The sequence below is a fragment of the Leuciscus leuciscus genome (assembly GCF_965113295.1).
Source record: "Leuciscus leuciscus genome assembly, chromosome: 11".
NCBI lineage: Eukaryota > Metazoa > Chordata > Actinopteri > Cypriniformes > Leuciscidae > Leuciscus > Leuciscus leuciscus.
This window is the reverse complement of record NC_138735.1, coordinates 33,682,541-33,704,188: the sequence shown is the minus strand read 5'-3', so window position 1 is coordinate 33,704,188 and position 21,648 is coordinate 33,682,541. Positions and strand designations below refer to the sequence as shown.

At 43.8% G+C, this 21,648-nt stretch overlaps 2 protein-coding genes across 2 annotated transcripts in view; both read right to left on the bottom strand.

The window, feature by feature from the left end:
- The window catches only part of twsg1b (twisted gastrulation BMP signaling modulator 1b), a 297,020-nt gene that overhangs the window by 260,739 nt on the left and 14,633 nt on the right, over positions 1 to 21,648 (bottom strand). The gene's annotated exons all lie outside the window — the stretch shown is intronic.
- Positions 12,919 to 16,552, bottom strand: LOC309509525 (uncharacterized protein). The gene is made up of 2 exons (XM_082184289.1): positions 14,678 to 16,552; positions 12,919 to 14,612 (listed from the first exon to the last, which is right to left on the bottom strand). The coding sequence occupies exon 1, from the start codon at positions 16,345 to 16,347 to the stop codon at positions 14,893 to 14,895; it is 1,455 nt and encodes a 484-aa protein (XP_082040415.1). The 5' UTR covers positions 16,348 to 16,552; the 3' UTR covers positions 12,919 to 14,612; positions 14,678 to 14,892.

The window sequence follows — 21,648 nt, the reverse complement described above, 5'->3', positions numbered from 1 at the left end:
TGAGGATGGGACGCAGATTGGTAGTATTGCGCTGCCTATTGTGCGTGATGAAAGGACGTTGCCGAGAGATAACAGGAATGTATTGAAAGCACATGTTGATTAAGGTGAGCAATAAGATGAGTAGAGGGAAGAAAAAGGGAAGAGGAGATACTTAAGTGCCTTTCTGGTGTCCTTGCTCGGTGGAGTCGCGCAGGTAGAGTCGCTGGTCTTTATCCGAGTCGGTCTGAACACGAGGAGGCTGAACACGAGAGCTGAACGCTTCCGCTGACGCTTCCGCGACAGCGTGCAAATTACACAGATATACAGATAATGCTGTCACCGCTTGAGTGAGTACAGCTGTTTCGTTCGGGCAATTAAGTCAATAACGCGAAAATGTGTCAAATCGAAAGTGCTAGGAGCAAGGGCTTACGGTGCAAATTAGATTGCTATAAACATTTAAATTTTCACTCGCGGCTATTTGTCTAAAGTGCCAATGCGTCTAACTGAAATACAGAAATTATGTGAAATTAAAATGAGGAAATAACAAGAGAATCGAAGATGGGCTTACCTTGACTAAAATACAACACTGAAATAACAGGAGAACAGGGTATTCTAGAGAAAACCACTTGTGAGCTGCGTGCCTCTAGTATGCTGCCCGCTGGTCCTAATGAAGTGATCTGAAGCTCCTCTATTTATATCTATCAATTCTTACAGATGCTGTTTCGTTCGGGCAATTAAGTCAATAACGCGAAAATGTGTCAAATCGAAAGTGCTAGGAGCAAGGGCTTACGGTGCAAATTAGATTGCTATAAACATTTAAATTTTCACTCGTGGCTATTTGTCTAAAGTGCCAATGCGTCTAACTGAAATACAGAATTATGTGAAGTTAAAATTAGGAAATAACAAGAGAATCGAAGATGGGCTTACCTTGACTAAAATACAACACTGAAATAACAGGAGAACAGGGTATTCTAGAGAAAACCACTTGTGAGCTGCGTGCCTCTAGTATGCTGCCCGCTGGTCCTAATGAAGTGATCTGAAGCTCCTCTATTTATATCTATCAATTCTTACAGATGCTGTTTCGTTCGGGCAATTAAGTCAATAACGCGAAAATGTGTCAAATCGAAAGTGCTAGGAGCAACGGCTTACGGTGCAAATTAGATTGCTATAAACATTTAAATTTTCACTCGCGGCTATTTGTATAAAGTGCCAATGCGTCTAACTGAAATACAGAATTATGTGAAGTTAAAATTAGGAAATAACAAGAGAATCGAAGATGGGCTTACCTTGACTAAAATACAACACTGAAATAACAGGAGAACGGGGTATTCTAGAGAAAACCACTTGTGAGCTGCGTGCCTCTAGTATGCTGCCCGCTGGTCCTTTCACAGAACCTAGGTTACCTGTGTAACCCTTCGTTTCGATTGCACCGACTGGGCCATGTTTAAGGAGTCCTGTACCAACATAGATGATCTTACAGATGTTGTCAGCTGTTATGCTTCCTACTGTGTTGATAATGTAATTCCTGATAAAATTGTACAGGTATATCCAAATAATAAGCCATGGGTAAGAAAATCACTTAAGCTGCTATTAAACAGAAAGAGGCAGGCATTTAGAGAAGGCATCTTTTTAGAATTGAACAAGTTGAAAAAGGAAATAAGAAGTGAAATAAGGAGAGCAAAGCTGGGTTACAAAGAAAAAATAGAGAAAGACTTTGGTGGAAGAAGTCCACGTTCAGCCTGGGATGGTATGAAAACTGTTATGGGCACCAGGAGAGAAAAGAATGTTAAGGTTGTGTTGGAAGGCTTTAGTAGTGACAATCTACTTGCAACAGAACTAAACAAGTTTTATTTGAGGTTTGATACCTTAAATTCTAGGAATGTCATTCTAGAACAGAAATCCCATCTATCTGGAAATGGTTTTGTCCCCTTCTTTGATGAAAAAGCGGTGGTCAATATGTTTAAACACTCCAGAACGGGAAAAAGCCCTGGGCCTGACAACATAGGCAGTCGCCTGCTCATCTCTTGTGCAGAGCAATTAGGATCAATTTTTCATTATATTTTCCAGTTGTCTCTAGAGCAACAGAGAGTGCAGAATATCTGGAAACAGTCTACGGTCATTCCAGTGGCCAAGCATAATCATCCAAAGGTATTAAATGACTTTAGACCAGTTGCTCTGACCTCCTTAGTTATGAAGTGTTTCGCAAAATTGGTTCTCACAAAAATAGAGAATTTCCTTGATCCACTACAGTTTGCTTATAGGGCTAAGCGAGGGGTAGATGATGCTACTACTACTCTGTTAAATTTGTTATTTAAACACCTCGAAGGTAGTAAAACTCATGCAAGGATTTTATTTGTTGATTTTTCATCTGCTTTTAATACAATCCAACTACATATTTTAGTTGATAAGCTCTTAAAGAACTTTGACCTGGATTTTAACATTGTGGGATGGATTCTTGACTTTTTAACTGATAGAACTCAGAGAGTAAGGGTGAATGGTTGCTTGTCGGAGGAGATGTCATCATCCACGGGGTCTCCTCAGGGGTGTGTCCTCTCACCACTCCTTTGTATTCTTTATACTGATGATTGCCGCAGCCGGTATGAAAATAGACATATTTTAAAATTTGCAGATGATTCTGCTATTGTCAGTCTCCTCTCCTCTGAGGAAAGTGATCATGGTCCTGTTGTTGAAGATTTTGTGCTCTGGTGTGATAGGGCATTCCTTAAATTAAATGTAGAAAAAACAAAGGATATGCTGATTGATTTTAGGCGTAAGTCATCAACTCGACAGAACACTATCATCAATGGGCAAATCAAATCAAATCAAATCAAATTTATTTGTATAGCGCTTTTCACAATACATATTGTCTCAAAGCAGCTTTACAGAAAGTGCATTTCAGGAATGTACATAGAAAAATACAGTTAGTTAATCATGTATTAATTTAGGGCATAACATATCGCCGGCGTTGAGTCGTCTCTTCACAGGCGTGGGGTCGTCTCCTCACGGGCCTGGAGTCGTCTCCTCACGGGCGTGGAGTCGACTCCTCACGGGCGTCGGTCGTCTCCTCACGGGCGTGGAGTCGACTCCTCACGGGCGTCGGGCGTCTCCTCACTAGCGTCCTGAGATAACGACAGAAAAGCAGATGGGAAATAATTAGCGTAGCTGCTGTTCATAATATTAATGCATTCAAACTGATTCAACTGTAGTATAAAAGGTAAGTATTATGTGAATGCTTGGCTAAAGAGATGCGTCTTTAATCTAGTTTTAAACTGGGACAGCGAATTTGAGCCTCGAACAATATCAGGAAGGCCATTCCAGAGTTTAGGAGCTAAATGTGAAAACGCCCTCCCTCCTTTAGTGGTCTTAGATATCCTAGGAATGACCAGAACCCTCGAATTTAGTGATCTTAAAGAGCACTATGGATTGTAGGGCGATAGAAGTTCCGTTAAATACCCAGGAGCTAAACCATTTAGGGCTTTATAGGTCATTAGTAATACTTTGTAATTGATACGGAACTTAATAGGTAACCAGTGTAGAGATGATAAAATCGGTGTTATATGATCATATTCTCTTGACCTAGTAAGAACTCTAGCAGCTGCATTTTGGACTAATTGTAGCTTGTTTATTGAGGATGCAGGAGAACCAGCTAATAAAGCATTACAGTAATCTAGTCTCGAGGTCATGAATGCATGAACTAACTTTTCTGCATCAGAGACAGATAGCATGTTACGTAGCTTAGCAATGTTTCTAAGGTGGAAAAAGGCTGTTCTTGTAACATATGAAATATGATTTTCGAAAGACAAGTTGCGATCTAGTATAACTCCCAGGTCTTTTACTGTAGTGGATAAAGTAACAGGACATCCTTCTAAATTGAAGTTGTATTGTAAGAGGTTTTGTGGGCAGTTTTTTGGACCCATAAGTAATACCTCCGTTTTATCTGAATTTAATAGCAGAAAATTACACGTCATCCAGTATTTTATATCTTTAACACACTCTGTCAATTTAAATAATTTATTGTTTTCATCTGGTCGTGATGAAATATATAATTGAGTGTCATCAGCATAACAGTGGAAATTAATTCCATGTTTTCTTATAATATTAACAAGTGGCAGCATATATATTGAGAATAGCAGAGGGCCTAACACAGATCCTTGTGGCACTCCATAGTTTACTGACGTTATCTTCGATTTTTCCCCATTTAAACAGACAAAATGGTAGCGGTCTGATAAGTACGATCTAAACCAGTTTAATGCCTGTCCATGAACACCAGTGTAGTTTTGTAGTCGATCTAAGAGTATTTTGTTATCTATAGTGTCGAACGCAGCGCTAAGATCGAGTAAAACTAGTATTGAGATACAGCCTTGGTCAGAAACTAGAAGTAAATCATTTGTAATTTTAACGAGCGCAGTTTCAGTGCTATGATGCGGTCTGAATCCAGACTGAAACTTTTCATAGATATCATTTTCTTGCAAGAAAGAGCACAATTGAGCGGACACAACTTTTTCTAGTATTTTAGACATAAATGGAAGATTTGAAATGGGTCTGTAATTTGCTAGGTTATTATGATCTAATTGCGGTTTCTTAATAAGAGGTTTTATAACTGCCAACTTGAATATTCATGGAACATGACCTAATGATAAAGACGAGTTAATAATATTGAGAAGAGGCTCTTCCACTACTGGTAACACTTCTTTCAGTAGTTTAGTGGGTATTGGATCTAATAAACATGTTGTTGGTTTAGATGCAATGATAAGTTTATTTAGCTCTTCCTGTCCTATAGTTGTAAAGCGGTGTAGTTGTTCTTGAGGGGCGATAATCGAGGCTGAATCATAAGACACCATTAAAGATTGTACATTTACAATTGTGTTTCTGATGCTTTCTATTTTCTCAGTGAAGAAATTCATAAAATCATTACTACTACACTGTAACAGTATATTTTGCTCAGGTGATGTCTGTTTATTTGTTAGTCTAGCCACGGTGTTAAATAAAAACCTTGGATTATTTTGGTTATTTTCTATTAGTTTGCAGAGATGCTCTGCCCTGGCTGCTTTTAGGGCCTTTTTATAATGTGACATACTGTCTTTCCACGCGATTCTAAAGACCTCTTAATTAGTTTGTTTCCATTTACGCTCTAAATTACGAGTTTCTCTCTTGATAACATGCGTAGCACTGTTATACCATGGTGCTTTAGTCTTCTCTCTAACCTTTTTTAATCTAATTGGTGCAACGATGTATAATGTACTAGAGAAAATGGTGCTCATAGTGCTAGTCATTTCCTCTAGTTCATCTGTTTGTTTGGGTTCAATAAGCTATTTGAGAATCTATTTATAGTGGTTGGAAGGATTGTTCTGCCTGGTCGATAACGTGGCGCAACATGACAAATTTCAGCAGTACGTAGTATGCAAGTTACCATGTAATGGTCAGTGACATCATCACTTTGCGGTATAATATCTATATCGGTTGGATTGGTTCCATGTGATATAATTAAATCTAACGTATGATTAAGACGATGAGTGGGACCAGTGACGTTTTGCTTGACACCAAAGGAGTTTAATAAATCTGTAAACGCAGCCCCTAACGCATCATTTGTGTTATCTACGTGTATGTTAAAATCTCCAACAATTAATGCTTTATCGACATTGACCAATAGATCTGAGAGAAACTCTGCAAACTCTTTTAGGAAATCAGCATAGGGCCCTGGAGGTCTATATACAGTAGCCAAGGCTAGAGATAATAGGGATTTATTTCTTACATCTAAAAGCATAACATTTAGCACAAGTACTTCAAACGAACTGAACCTGTGACCTGTTTTTTGAGTAACATTAAGAATATCTCTATAGATTGTTGCAACACCGCCGCCACGACCAAGGCAAGGCAAGGCAAGGCAAGTTTATTTATATAGCACATTTCATACACAATGGCAATTCAAAGTGCTTTACATAGAAGAAATAAAAATAATAAAAATAAATAAGAATAATTAAAACAGTTTAGAAAAATAAAAAATAAAATACAGTACAAACAGTCGGACGAACATTGGCACAGTGCTCATTCAGTAAATGCATAGTTAAACAGAAGTGTTTTGAGTCTGGATTTGAATATGACCACTGTAGGAGCACATTTGATCTCCTCTGGAAGCTGGTTCCAGCTGCGGCTGGCATAATAGCTAAAAGCAGACTCGCCATGCTTAGAGTGAACCCTTGGTATTTCAAGCTGATATGATCCTAATGATCTGAGTGATCTGTTGGGTTTATATTCAGTGAGCATATCTGCAATGTATTGAGGTCCTAGGCCATTGAATGATTTATATACCAGTAATAGTACTTTAAAATCAATCCTAAGTTTAACTGGGAGCCAGTGTAAAGACCTGAGGACTGGTGTGATATGTTCATATTTTCTGGTTCTGCTCAGAATCCTGGCGGCAGCGTTCTGTATGAGCTGCAACTGTCTTATGGTCTTTTTGGGAAGGCCAGTGAGGAGTCCATTACAATAATCCACCCTGCTGGTGATGAAAGCATGCACAAGTTTCTCTAAGTCTTGTCTGGAAACAAAGCATCTAATTCTTGCAATATTTTTCAGATGATAGTATGCTGATTTAGTTATTGCTTTGACATGACTACTGAAACTAAGCTCTGACTCTAGTGTCACACCAAGATTCCTGACTTGATTTTTGGTTGTTTGACCCCTAGAGTGAAGGTATGCGTTCACCTTGAGAACTTCATCTTTGTTTCCAAACGCAATGACTTCAGTTTTGTCTTTGTTTAACTGAAGAAAGTTTTGACACATCCAACTGTTGACTTCATCAATGCATTGGCACAGGGAGTCAATGGGGCTATAATCGTTGGGCGATAGGGCTAAGTAGAGCTGTGTGTCGTCTGCATAGCTGTGGTAGGAGATTTGGTTCTCTCTCATTATTTGGCTCATTGGGAGCATATACAGGTTGAACAGGAGTGGCGCAAGAATTGAGCCTTGAGGGACTCCGCATGTCATGGATGTCCACTCAGACTTATGGTCTCCTATACTCACATAATAACCTCTTCCATCTAAGTATGACCTGAACCATTTTAGGACTATCCCAGAAAGCCCCACCCAGTTTTCCAGCCTGTCCAGAAGTATGTTGTGATCGACAGTGTCAAATGCAGCACTGAGGTCGAGTAGTACCAGCACTGATAATTTGCCTGAGTCATTATTTAAGCGAATATCGTTTATTATCTTTATGAGCGCTGTCTCTGTGCTGTGGTGCGGTCGGAAACCAGATTGAAAATTGTCAAAGTATCCATTCGAGCATAAGAATTTGTTCAGCTGATTGAAGACAACTTTTTCAATGATCTTACCTATGAAAGGAAGATTTGAGATTGGTCTATAGTTGCTTAATATGGTCTTATCCAGATTGCTCTTTTTCAGGAGGGGCTTGACAACTGCAGTTTTTATGGAGTTTGGAAAACTCCCAGAGAGAAGTGAAGCATTTACCACTTCTAGAAGATCTGCTTCTAAACTGTTTAGCACACTTTTGAAAAACGATGTGGGAAGTGTGTCAAGGGCGCAGGTTGATGTTTTAAGGTGCTGTACGGTTTCTTCCAAAATTTTGCCATCAATTTCTTTGAAATCAGACATAGTAACTACTTTCTCAGGTGGTTTGATCTGTCTGACCCCAGCGCAAGTCAAGGATGTGCTGATCACCTTTCTGATATTATTGATTTTCTCAGAGAAGAAAGAAGCAAACTCACGGCACTTGCTGTCTGAGAGCATTTCACTGGGAATCTGGCTTGGGGGGTTTGTCAGTCTCTCTACAGTAGCAAAAAGAGTGCGTGTGTTGTTTAAATTTCTGTTTATAATATTTGAGAAGAAATTCTGTCTAGCTTTGCCTAGTTCCATATTGAAAGCATGAAGGCTGTCTTTGTAGATGTTATAATGGACTACAAGTTTTGTCTTCCGCCACATGCGCTCTGCTTTTCTGCATTGTCTTTTCATATTTTGCACTGCTGTTGAGTTTCTCCAAGGTGCCTTTTGTGCCTTTTCCACCGACTCCCCGTCTGACCAATCAGACGGGGCTCATGCTTATAACAGTTTCCAGGAGGAGTAGACTCATTAATACCGAAATAATCATTTGGTTTAAGCCAGGTTTCAGTAAGGCAAAGTACATCGAAACTATTATCTGTGACCATTTCATTTACAAAAACCGCCTTAGGTGTGAGCGATCTAATGTTTAGAAGACCTAGCTTTATAAATTGTTTTTTTTCACTAATATTGAGATTTTCAGACACGATGATCGTTGTTTCAGGCGATGTGCTGCGTACCGTCTCGATCAGGCTCCTGTAGTCCTTCTTCAGAACCTCCGTCTGCCGCAGCCTGATGTTGTTCGTTCCCGCATGCAGCACGACAGCTCCGACGCGCTCGTCACCATTCAGGATCTCGGGGACCTGCGCAGCCACATCGAGAACACGAGCACCAGGAAAGCAGTGAGTGCGCACCTTACCTTTACCTGAGGTAGCGTGAACATGCCGGACGATGGAAGTGCCGATGGTCACAGCGTCACGTCCCGTCTCGCAAAGATGGGAGAAGCGGTTCCGGGTGGAGATCTCGAAGGCCGGGAGGGGCGGAGAGGTCCTTGCTCTGGTCCTGGCTCGCGTCTTCCGCTGTGGGATCACCCAGGGTCCATGGTGTTGTGTCGGTGCCGGAGTGAATGAAACCAGGGATGATCGCGTCCTGGTTGCTCGTGTCCTGTGCAGAGAAACACACGGAGTAGACGAGGTCGGAGTCAAAAGGTTACTAACCACTGACTTGTGAGCATCGGCACGTGATGTTTCAAGCGCTGATCGCCGATCTCGCAGCTCGGCTTGTCTCTCTAGTAGGTCTCGGATCTGCTTTTCCACCGACTCCAACTCTAACTGCACAGAATGCAGCTCGAACGTGTCCTCACCTGCACTCAAAGGTAACGTTAGACACACATCCGATATATTCGCCATTATAGCAGATGTGCTATAATGGCGAATTATAGCTCGATAGGTGCGGCCACGCGTGTAATGCTAGCGGGCTAAGGCTAGTAGCGGAAGTTGGATATAAGTAGCGATATCAAAGCAATCCAATTGTTTTTTTAAATAGAATAGTATTCCAGATATGTTCACACGCTGTAAAAATGAAAGTGTTCGTTTGTAAAAGAGTGTAAAGTCAAGTCAAGTCAAGTCAAGTTTATTTGTATAGCGCTTTTCACAATACAGATTGCATCAAAGCAGCTTCACAGTATTAAATTAAAATAATACAACAAAGTTTGTTTCAAGAGGAATTTATTGATTGATAAAATTATGATAAAATATTCCCCAAAATATCCCCAACTGAGCAAGCCAAAGCAGGGCTCGCAAAATTTCAAAATCGCTGGTAGCCCTTCGGGCAGGCACTCTTCAGATTTTGGTAGCCCGAAATGAATTTTACTAGCCCAGATAAAAAGACAATTTTCAATTTAGAAAATTGGTTAGGAATCAAAACAATGAATCAAAAACTTTTACAAAACACAAAATATCAACAAATATGCATCTGGTTCTAACTGAACTTAAATGTGTGTGACAAGTATGGAACATGAATCAGTCATGTCTGTGGCTCAGCCCCCAATGAGGGTATGAAAAAAAAGTAATAAAAAGTAACACTTTAGTTTAGGGTCTAATACTCACTCATACTCAGTCAGGGGGGTTCGAGAAAATTTTGATTTCTCTGATCTACATATGTGCATTTTAAGATGTTTTGAAGGCCCCAAAAAATGGATAACAATAGCTTTAAAACCATGTAAGTGGGCAGCTGATTATTTTTCTCTCCTCATCAGCATCACACTCCTATTCTCTTTGTCTTCCCCTCCTAAAGCTGAGCTTTGACTGATATAGGCTTTTCATTTTTGTCTGTCAGTGAAGTAAACATAGGGTCATCTGATAGGTTGATTTATGAATCCTTTTCTCAGACACATTAATTTACTGAAAGCTACTAGGAAAGCTAGGTAGCCTAAGTTTATTAAATTCATTCACAGTAGGCTATGTACACATTCATTATTGATCTTATTCCTAATACAGGGCTTTATAATCAAAGAGGTGCTGCATTTAAGGTTATTAGGGGGTTACATTTTTTTATTTCTGATATGTCCATTTCAAGACATTTTAAGGCCAAAAAAGGATAAGAAATAGCTTTAAAACAACGTCAGTGGGCAGTAGATTATTTGTCAATACCTGCTCTCACTTCTTATCCATCACTCTTTCTTTTTCTCTCAGTCTCCTCATCTTGCCCTGTCTCTTCCCCTCCTAAAGCTGAACTTTTTTAATTTACTGAAGGCTACAAATTGTAATAATTCTCAACATGTACACATTCATTATTAATCTTGTGCCCAACATGAAAACGGCTTTGTTAATGTCCCCTCACAATGACAGCAAACTAATTATTAGTCACGTTACATAGGCCTATTTTCAGTTCAAAATGGCGAAATTCGACAAAAGTATATTCGTTTGTCTGATCATTTTTTGTCATTCGTTTCACATTTATGACCTAATGAAATGTTTAGTTTAGCTACTTACATCTTATCTCGCACTTGACCGTAAACTGAAGCGAGTCACTCTTCACAAATTCGCGCTCAGAAGCTTCTGTGTATATAAAGCCCGCCTACTTTGATTTGATTGGTCATCTCAAATATTCTGACATTGACAGACCAATGAGACTCAGATGAACACACACACACACACACACCCTGTCCTCTGTTTCTGACGTGCGCTCTGCTCGGAGCCACTGCGGATTGAAGATGAAGAACGCGCTGAATCTGATTATAACAAGACTGAAGCGAACAGTATTTCAGATAGCCCGTCGGGCAGGCCGGTTATACATTTTGGTAGCCCGAATGGAAAACAATATAGCCCCGGGACGTCGGGCAGGCGATTTTGCGAGCCCTGCAAAGGCAACAGTGGCAAGGAACCGAAAAACTCCATCAAGTGACCTAATGGTGTCCTAAAACTCCATCAGGTGACCTAATGGAGAAAAAAAAAAAACCTTTGGGAGAACGTCTCAGGTTACGACTGTAACCTATGTTCCCTGAGAACAGGGAACGAGACACTACGTCAGAATGACGCTATGGGGGAACGCCTCAGGCGTGACAGGTGTCTGAAATCACTATCAAATCACGGCAATCACAATGACCGGCGACAGCCCGTGAATCATTAACGTGAATGATTAACGTGCGACCTGCAAGTATAAAAGGGCGCCTTGCCAACATGACAAACATCCTATCGTCTGAAGGGACTGTTGCAGGCAGGCCCCGAGGCATGGCAGGAAGACGTAGTGTCTCGTTCCCTGTTCTCAGGGAACATAGGTTACAGTCGTAACCTGAGACGTTCCCTTTCGAAAGGGAACTCTACACTACGTCAGAATGACGCTATGGGGAACGATATACCAACGCCACCATGCTAAGGGGAGTGCATGCCCAATGGCAGTGACAACTGTCAGAACCAGCAAATTCAAATGAAACGCTAGAACCACTCACCCTCAGGTCACACTGGGCTGTCAGTGACAGCACTCCCTACGGTCATAGCCCAAGCTATATGATACCACAGAAAACCTCCAAAAAACAAAGTTTAGTGAAAGGTCTACCTGGGCCTGCTCAAGGGCCTAGGACCACAACTTCAACTCTTTAGAAGGGGTCCCTTCTAGGGAATGTGGCTAGGGAACCCGAGGGAACCCCAGCCAGTCACTATTCAGGGGAACGTGCCACCTGAAATGCCACCAGGCAGGCCTGACCTGGTGTCACTACATAGGACACTACAGTCTGGCCACTTCCTGTCTGTCCGAAGACAGAGCCTCTGGACACTCGCCTTTAGGAAGGCATCCAACCCGAGGAACTGCGGAGCAGGCAGTGAACCACTCGGCCCGGACCTCAGAGACGGGATATCCTGGAGAGTATGACTCAGCATAGTGCTTTACAACCCTTGCCAGCGAGGGGAGTTTCTCTACTCGATCCACGGATCAACCCAGTGTTTGTGTTTCAAAACACTGAGGAGGCCTGTGAAGGCCTAAGGACTGATCTAACTGGGAGGCCTCATGAGAGGCCTACGACCGACTGACCAGCTTCAGGAGACCACATACTCATACTGACCCTCAGTGAGGGGAGCACTAGATCTACCTGGTAGGCAACCAGGCTGTAGCAGGATAAAGAGGTTCCAGGAGGGAACCCGTAGCAGAGAATAAAAACTTGAGTCAAGCCAGGGCGCAAGCTCACATTCGGTAGCTGCCTGATAAGGTCTGCTAAACTGAAAGTAGGCGGCCACTAGCTTACAAAACCCAGCACCACTGTGAAATTACTCTCAGAGAGACCTGGAGAGCCCTACTACCTGACAACCACAAAACGTGGGAGCTCACTTTCAGAGAGGCCTGGTGAGGCCTACTACCTGACAACCACAGTATGTGGGAGCTCAACTTCAGGGAGGCCTAGTGAGGCCTACTACCTGATAACCACAGTGCATGGGAGTTCACTTACAGAGAGGCCTGGAGAGGCCTACTACATGACAACCACAGAATGTGGGAGCTCAACTTAAGGGAGGCCTAGTGAGGCCTGCTACCTGATAACCACAGTACATGGGAGTTCACTTACAGAGAGGCCTAGAGAGGCCTACTACCCTTGACCAGAAAACCACATTAAGTGGAAACTCAAGGTATGTTGGAACTCAACTCCAGGGAGGCCTGGTGAGGCCTACTACCAGAGAACCATGACATGAAGGAGCTTACTTTCAGGGAGGCCTGGAGAGGCCTACTACCTGAAAACCATAGCTGACAGTGGGCCAGACTGGCAGTCCAGTTGACTGTCTTTGGGGCTTTGCCTTCAAAAAAAAAAACGAGAATCCAACCTCAGGGAGGCCTGTGGGGCCTGCCACCTAGTAACCACAGTATGTGGGATTCAGCCCTCAGGGAGGCCTAATAAAGCCTACTACCTGACCACCACAAAAAATGTGGGAGCCCATCTTCAGGGAGGCCTGAAGAGGCCTACTTCCTGAAACAGTCTAATCAGCTGGATGTGACTGCTGCTGGGGACTCGCCTAACAGGGAGGCCTGGTCGAGCCTACTAGCTGATAGCGAGTCTATTCTGCTACCTCAACGAGCACTGCTGGAACCATACCATTAAAAAACTTTTCCTATAGTTTTGTACTAGTGTATGTTCCACAATGTTGTGACCCACCTCCGAGGAGGCCTGTTAAGGCCTACTACTCGGCAGTGAGCCTTCTGCCCGAACTACCAGGGCCAACCACCGAAGGTGAGCTGGCCTAGGAGCCATATGTAGGGGCTACCCGGTCAAGGAGGCCTGCTGGGGCCTACTACCTAACTGTGCAGCCTTCAAGGCAGAAAAACTGTTACTACAGCGCTTACCGCATCCTGGTACCTAATCACATTGCCAAAGGCAGTGTACTCAGCAAAAAGCAATACCCTTATAGCAGGGGAGTACAACATACGCCACTCTGCCTAGTGGAGGCCCCACTTTAAGGGCCTACCTACTATATGCATGGGCGTCAGCCCATGGCAATGCTCTGGCTTCAAGGGAGCGGAGTTCAAAAGACCGGAATGAAATGTAGTTAGAACTCCCTGCTCAACCGGAGCCATCGTGGTGTGAGGTAGATAATACAGAGCTGAGAATGGAATACTCAAAACTACCCTGAGTTAGCAGGGGAGTAACACCATATGCCCCTGAAAATGTAGACAGGGAGCGAGCCTGTAAATGGCTCCAAAGGGTGACAGGGATTTGTCCTGTGCCCAGCCTAGGGGAGCGGGGCTTGCTTGCAAGCCAACCAACTTTCACCCATCACTCGAGCGGTTCAGCTCAATGGGCTAAGTGGAGCCAGCTCAAGGCCTAATCATAAGTAGCTCTGTTCGGCAGGGTCTGGCAAACTATCACATCGCAGAGCGAAAGACAGCCTAACCCTGCCTGAAGGATCATACCTCAACTACCACCCTGCATTACTCTATCACCCCTGAATGCAGTGAAAGGGGCGGGCCTTGGCCAACAACTCCCATTTAAGGGAGGAGGCTGAAATAAAGGGGAGGAAGCCTACACCTTGAATGAATGCGGCAGCTATACTTAGCAGAACGCCTCCAAAACCCCTAGCATAGCCTAGGCCAGCTATAGAGGCGGCCCGGGTGAGGGCCGACCTACAAGCATAGATCTACCTGAGGGCTCGGAGGAGCCACAGCCTACTAGATTGAGAGGCTAAGAAACACTCACCTACTGAAACCTTAGAGCTCAGGGGAGCGAAATACTCAGGACACCAATGTCACAAACCGATAGGTAGGACATAAGATCTATCTGAAGCGCCAGCGTCAGTCTAAACCTAAAGCAAAAAAGCTCTTTTTTTTTTTTTTTTTTTTTAGGAAGACCAACTACTCTACCCCTAGGTGGCTAAAAGCCCTGAGGCTAAATAGAAATGAGTGGTGGCCCACCACGCATATCATATGTTATGACAGGAAGGCCATCACACTCAACACGGGAGCCAAATCTTTTTTTTTTTTGAGCTTCTCCCTAAATCGTTCTAGCCACAAGCTGGGGGGAGGCTTCAGGGCCCTGAAGTCCAATACCTTACCTCATTGCTCCTCTAGGAATGACCCCCCTAGATCTATACAGGGAACAAGGTCTGTAGAGAAATACAAATCAGTGTTAGTATACACACCGAAATTTGTTTAAAACCAACCAGTTCACCTGCGGCGTGCGGAGTGAAGACTCGCCAGAGAGTTCTTTATGAACCTGGGGTCCATCACCTTACATGCCTGAAGGAGGCGCTCTCACCAACCAAGCCGAGGCGGGCCATCAGAACTTTATAGGCCCAGCCCCAGGCCTGGTGTAAGAAACGCCTGGGGAGTCAGGAAAAAGAGGAGAGGCTGGGATTGTACCGCCCTCCAGGAGATGATCCATCACTAACGCTTTGATCGTTTGTACTGGATCACCTCCCTCAGATCCTTCTTTTTCCTGCGGGAGTCACGCCTCCTCTGTGACCTGTTCCTCCATGGAGGGGGTGCACGAGAGGCGACACTAGCTCTCTGGCCCTGTCTACGGCCCTCAGGTCGTGAAGGGCCAGGCTCTCCCGCCTGTCTGGGCTCGGACCCGGATCTCAGCGGTATACAGGTCCTAAATGCCGCTGAGCGCGCCTTCGCCTCCCTGAACTTTCCGACCACCGCCTCCACGGAGGTGCCAAAAAGTTCAGAGGGCGAAACCGGTGCATCAAGGAGAAAGGCCTTCTCTTTCTCCCCGATGCCAGCCAGGTTCAACCACAGATGCCTCTCCGTGGCCACCATTGCCGCCATCGAACGACCGATCGAAGCGGCAGTATGTTTAGTGGCCCGGAGAGCAAGATCTGTGGTGCGGCGCAGCTCAGCCACCGCCTCAGGGGACAGCCCTGTCCCCTGGTCGAGATCCCCCAGCAGGTCGGCCTGGTACGCCTGCAACACCGCCATAGTGTGCAGGGCGGCACCGGCCTGACCCGCTGCCGTGTATGCTCTGCCATTCAGACGCGCTGTGGTCTTGAGCGGTCTGGATGGCAGGGCTGGAGCACTCAGCGTCGACGCCCGCCCAGACACGAGATGGTTCGCAAACGTCTCGTCAATGGGCGGCATCGACACATACCCATACTCGCCGATCCCCTCAACATCAGCGAAACTAGCCCGCTGATGTCGGTGGATCCGAGCAGAGTATGGGTTCTTCCATGCCCTCTCGATCTCTGTATGGAGATCGGGAAGAAATGGAAGGCTCGCCTGAGCTGGTGGTCTATGGCCGGGGAGAAATCGATCGTCCAGCCTGCCACGCGCAACTTCTCCCCTAACGCGCCGCCATGGCAGTTGCAACCTGTCAGTGGCGCGTTCCATTACATCCAGCAGCTCAGCATACACGGGGCAGGGTGGCTGAGAGGGTTCAGGGTCCACCTGAATGACCTCCTCCTCATCCATCACCTGCCCGTCCTGAAGAGCATCTGTTGCAGGAATAGTCGGAGAAAAATCCTCTTCGTCATCCACCTGTAACTCACCCTCGTCATCCGCCGAATCATCTGAGAGGTTAACACCCCTCTCAAGGCGATCGGCGAGATCCCTCTGGGAACCCCATGACGCGAGTCGCCGCTCTGCCTCAGCGCGAGCGGGACCTGAGCCACGAGGTACAGATGGTAAGCCCTCCTCACTCGAGAAGAGGGCTAGACGAGAGCGGAGCGTTTTCAAAGCAAAACGCTCACAGTTTGCACAGACGGCTCCCTCAAGAGCCGCCTGTGCGTGCTCTTTGCCCAGACAGAGAACGCACAGTTCGTGTGTATCACCCGGCGTCAAATACCTTGGGCACGGATCTGCACACTTCCTGAAGCTTTCAGCCTTCTCCGTGCGTTTCATTTTACTTCTTTGCCGACTTTTTTCCCAGCGATATTCAAACAGACAGTCCCTGAAGACGAAAAGATGTTTGTCATGTTGGCAAGGCGCCCTTTTATACTTGCAGGTCGCACGTTAATCATTCACGTTAATGATTCACGGGCTGTCGCCGGTCATTGTGATTGCCGTGATTTGATAGTGATTTCAGACACCTGTCACGCCTGAGGCGTTCCCCCATAGCGTCATTCTGACGTAGTGTAGAGTTCCCTTTCGAAAGGGAACCCAGGCTCAGTCGGGGGCCAGTTCTCCTCTGGCATTTATGAGCTAGAGGACGGATTGTAGTTTGATCTGTAGGATTATATGAATGCCTGGCTGAAGAGATGCGACTTTAATCTAGTTTTAAACTGGGAGAGCGAGTCTGAGCAACGAACAGTATCAGGAAGACTATTCCAGAGTTTTGGAGCCAAATGTGAAAATGCTCTCCCTCCTTTGGTGGTTCTGGATATCCTAGGTATGACCAAAAGCCTTGAATTTAGTGATCTTAAAGAGCGCGATGGATTATAGGGTGATAGAAGATTCGTTAAATAGACTGGAGCTACGCCGTTTAGGGCTTTATAAGTCAGTAGCAATACCTTGCAATTAATACGGAACTTTATAGGTAACCAATGCAGTGATGATAAAATCGGTGTTATATGATCATATTTTCTTGATCTCGTAAGAACTCTAGCGGCGGCATTTTGGACTAACTGTAGCTTGTTTACTGAGGATGCAGGACAACCAGCTAATAAAGCATTACAGTAATCCAGTCTCGAGGTCATGAATGCATGAACTAACTTTTCTGCATCAGACTTTTCTGCATCAACTTTTCATAAAGATGAAAATCAAGGTTTATGAATTAATTCGACGGAGCTCCAAACACAACAACGCACTCAGTCGTGACCGAACATCTTTCGAAGAACCCAAATGGTGGGATTCGTAGAAACGTACAAGTATCTTGGCAGTTTGATCGACAATAAGTTACATTTTAATTCCAATACTGAGACAAAAAAGGCCAACAAAGACTGTTTTGCCTTCGCAAACTGACAAAGTTTCATGTCGATAAGACCCTCATGACCCTTTTTTATAAATCATACATCGAGTCTGTATTAACATTCTCAGTAATTTGCTGGTATGGTAATCTCACTGTCAAGGCCAAAACAGCTCTTTCCAATATTGTGAAGGTCAGCAGTAAAATTCTAGGTGTCCAGCAGTGTAGCCTCACTGACCTGTATAACAGACAGGTAATTAGGAAGGCCAAAAGGCCCTTCATTTAGAGTTTCAGATCTTACCTTCTGGGTCTTGGTTTAGATTACCTGCAGTAAAGAGCAATAGATACAGGCACTCATTCGTTCCGACTGCCATCTCTTTTCTAAACTCAACCCAGAGGAGTAGACTAGATAGACTTAACAATTAAATAGTGATGGGGTTGTTATAACATGTATAGTATTGATTGATATTGATGATGTTGTTGATGAAATGGTGATTGTTATGGAAATGTTCCCTTGTGTTGCTATATTATTTTTATGATGAACATTGTCAGATGTTTCTTTTTAACATATGGCTGTCGATTTGGAGGCCTACTTATCTATTTATCTATTTCAGAAATTGAGCACTTTATTCTGTAGCACTTAGGCCTATTTTATTTATTTATCTTCTCAATTCTTTTGTTGTACAACCAGAGCCTGTAACATTAAGTATTTTATGCATTCGGTCTTGTATTTGTGCATTTGTGTCTGTCCTGTGTCTATGTCTTGCTGCAGAACTAATTGCCCTATGGGGACAAATAAAAGTTTAAAGTAAAGTAAGTGTATGCGCACGCTGTATGGTTGCTGCCACTGAGATATAGCCCCATCGACGTGGTTGTGTATGACTTGGCAATATAGGGTGTCAGCTGGTGAAAATCGGGCCGACTCCCCGAATTTTTTAAACATGTTTAAAAATTATCGGGAGGTCGGAAGGTGCTCGTAACGTGCTAGGCTCGTAATTCCTCTCACACGCTGCAAGACGCGACCATGCGAGCATCACCGATTCCACTCGATTTCTCCCAAGTGAAAAAAAATCATCTGCGAGCTCATAAAACCAGCAAAAATCGCACCGTGTACGCCCGCCTTAAGCTTGGGACATTTGGCAGCATCCTCCTCCAATGCCTTTCTTTTTTTTCAACCTGGCTTTTTCAGCCCCTCCTAGCCTCTTCCTCCCATCCATCCTCCCTGACGCGTACCGTTATGGTAGGGCGGGCCCAGCTATCGGTAGGCGCCGGCGGTGCCGCGGTAGCCTTCCTGAGAAAATGTTTTGGAAAAGACGGGCTATGGACCCAACCAACTCTATAGGAGGGAAGGGGAGAACTCCCTCTCATGGTACAACCCATGCAGAGGCTGCGCGCTGCGGTGTCAGAATGCGGAACGTGTGAAATGTGAAAAAAAACGTGACAAATGTGAAAATAAAGAAGAAAAAAAAATCTCAACCGGCCTAAAAGTAAAGCGGCCCACCGGGAATTCTCCCGATTACCCACCACGGGCCTGTGTCAGAGTATGTTGGGCGGTCAGTAGAGCACACATTCTAGGCAGTTGAAATTGAAGACAGACGGAGCAACTTCAGGCTTTAGTCTGTTGGTCTGGTGAACAACTAGTTTACCAAACTCAAAGGTCTTCTCCACAATGTAATTCTCCTCCAGAAAATGTTCACTGCAAACCCTGGAGTCAGCGCCCATCGGAGGGCTCTCTCTCTTCAGCGCCGTTAGCCAGCGCAGCAGTACATTTTTCCGTTTCAGCGGCAGTTTGTGAAAATGGACTGTTTTGTCCTTGGCTTTGAACCTGTAAAATTAGTTTTTACATCCAGGAGCAATACAATAGTGGCCTCCCTTTTGTCTCTTTCGCTATCTTTGCCTTTCGCTTATCTCTGTCGTTCACTATCGATCACTATCTTTCTCTATCTCTGTCTTTCACTGCCCAGAGCCAACCAACCCCGTGACGTCACATGTTAGAATACTGTACAATGGTGGTGCCCTGGCCGCGAAAGATACGTTTTTTCTTTTATATGTTTACATTTGTCATGTTTCTTATATAATTGTTGATTATAGAGGAAATCCATTTTGTAAATCATGTAAACTTGATTGACTGCTTCATTTCCCCTGTAATGCGCATGTGCATGCTATCAGCATTCTCACATGTTTGCGTTTTTAAAGTTTGCGTAGAGAGAACTTAAAGGGATACTTCACCTCTGGAAAGGTGAATGTGTATTTAAAATGGGTCATTTATGTAGAAGTGTATTAAGTGGATTATGAAGAAATTTTTGAATTCTGAGCTTTCTAGCCTGAGAAAAGCCAGAAAATGTAATTTTGGCTTATGTGGATGAAAGACAACAACTCCCAGAATGCACTTGCTTCGCTGCCCTAGGAGGCCACGCCTACCGGTTAGAGAGCGCAGTTGAAAACAACAAGAAGGTTAGGCTACTAACTTAGTGAGTCTCCGTGACGAGTTTGCCCGTGATTTCGAGATAGCCCAAAATGTCCGGGATTCGGCTTTTGCGTTCTACAGTCGCCATTCATTATGTTTACTGTGGCGAGCAGGACGAGGCTGACGGCCGCGGGAGAACGGCGCAAGGCCGGTGGCGTCATTACTGAGATGCGCCGGTCTCGCAGACTCGCATCTCTCACGGAGGAGCGGGAATTTTCTTAGCAATGGTAAAATGCACATCAACCGATCACTTGTTTAGCGTTCATGTAAACACTACATTCAGACTCACCAATCGGAATGAATTCAGCTAGATTGAAACAAAAGGTGTGCATGTAAACAATGAATGGCGACCGCAGAAAGCAAAAGCTGAATCCCGGACATTTTGAACGATCTCGCCCGCCGGACAAGTCCGGGAAAAGGAGGATGGTAACCCCTACTATTCAACTTTCTCCTATACTCAGTTTTCTCCACAGAACAAGAGTCTGCTAGCTTAGCTTCCAAAGCTGACACTATGTGTACATTCTGTGAGTGAGATCCCACCCTCTATGGGCGGGTTGAAAACATGCGGAACAACGCCTTCTACTGGCTGTAGTCTTTAGCCTCTGGATAGAAAATCCTCCGGTGACGCAAAATGACGATTTTTGCATCATCGGAGGATTTTTTCCAGACAAAAAATACATAAATCTCTCGTCTCAGGGGGACATGAGGGTGGAAAGCACGGTAATTCGAAAATACTACAGGTTTTCTACTAATTCAAAGCTTAATGCTAAATCCTGAAGTATCCCTTTTAGAGTTTTCTGTTAAAATGGTGTTGTGTAAGCGGTCCCTAAGTTTAGCTGGATAATAACTCTATTCTAGAGCTGCCATAAAGCCAAAACAATCTGTTATTGTAATTTCTTATAAATTATTTCTTATAATTTCCTATTATCACTGTAAAGCCGCTTAGGAACAATCTACATTGTTAAAAGCGCTATATAAATGAAGATGACTTGACTTGACTTGAGACTTACTGATATAAATATTATAATTGCACATTACACATTTCTTAATATTTTATACATTTCTTATATATATATTAACATGTGTTTTAATATCAATATTAGTAAGTGTGGTACTATAACTTAACTTTACAAAACAACCAAAGAGATGATGGCACAATAATTCTTTGGTTAATCACTCTTTAATCCCTACTGAACTGTCTTCCGTGTGTGCACACTACACTACACCCTCATCTTGTTCTATATCTCTCCCTAGTGTTCATTCTTTGTAATTAGTCTATGTAGACACAACATCCCAAGACATAATATTTTTCTTTCTCTACCTTAATCTTACCATTAATTACAATGGAATAACGGAATGGAATAACAATGGAATTTTTGTCCTTTTTAGTTTTTTGTCCTTTTTCTTATTTATGTGTATATATGCGAGTATGGGTGTAGGTGTGAGAACGCATATGTATATATACATATGTACTGTATATGTAAATGTTGTCATGCATCCTAATATCACAATGTGTTTTACACATGGATTTGTTTCCAATAATGACTTGTTGGGCCGGGTGATGTGGATGAGGGAGAGCTTTTGTGAGTGTGAATGTATATGTGCCGTATTATCTTTGTCTATGTTTCGAGGACCCCCTTGAAAACAAGATGTTTCATCTCAAGGGGTTATCCTCATCAATAAAATTTCATATAATAACAATAACAACATTTTCCATACCAAGCATTGTATCCAATGAAGTACACACACACACACACACACACACACACACACACACACACACACACACACACACACACACACACACACACACACACATAACGCAGTTTTT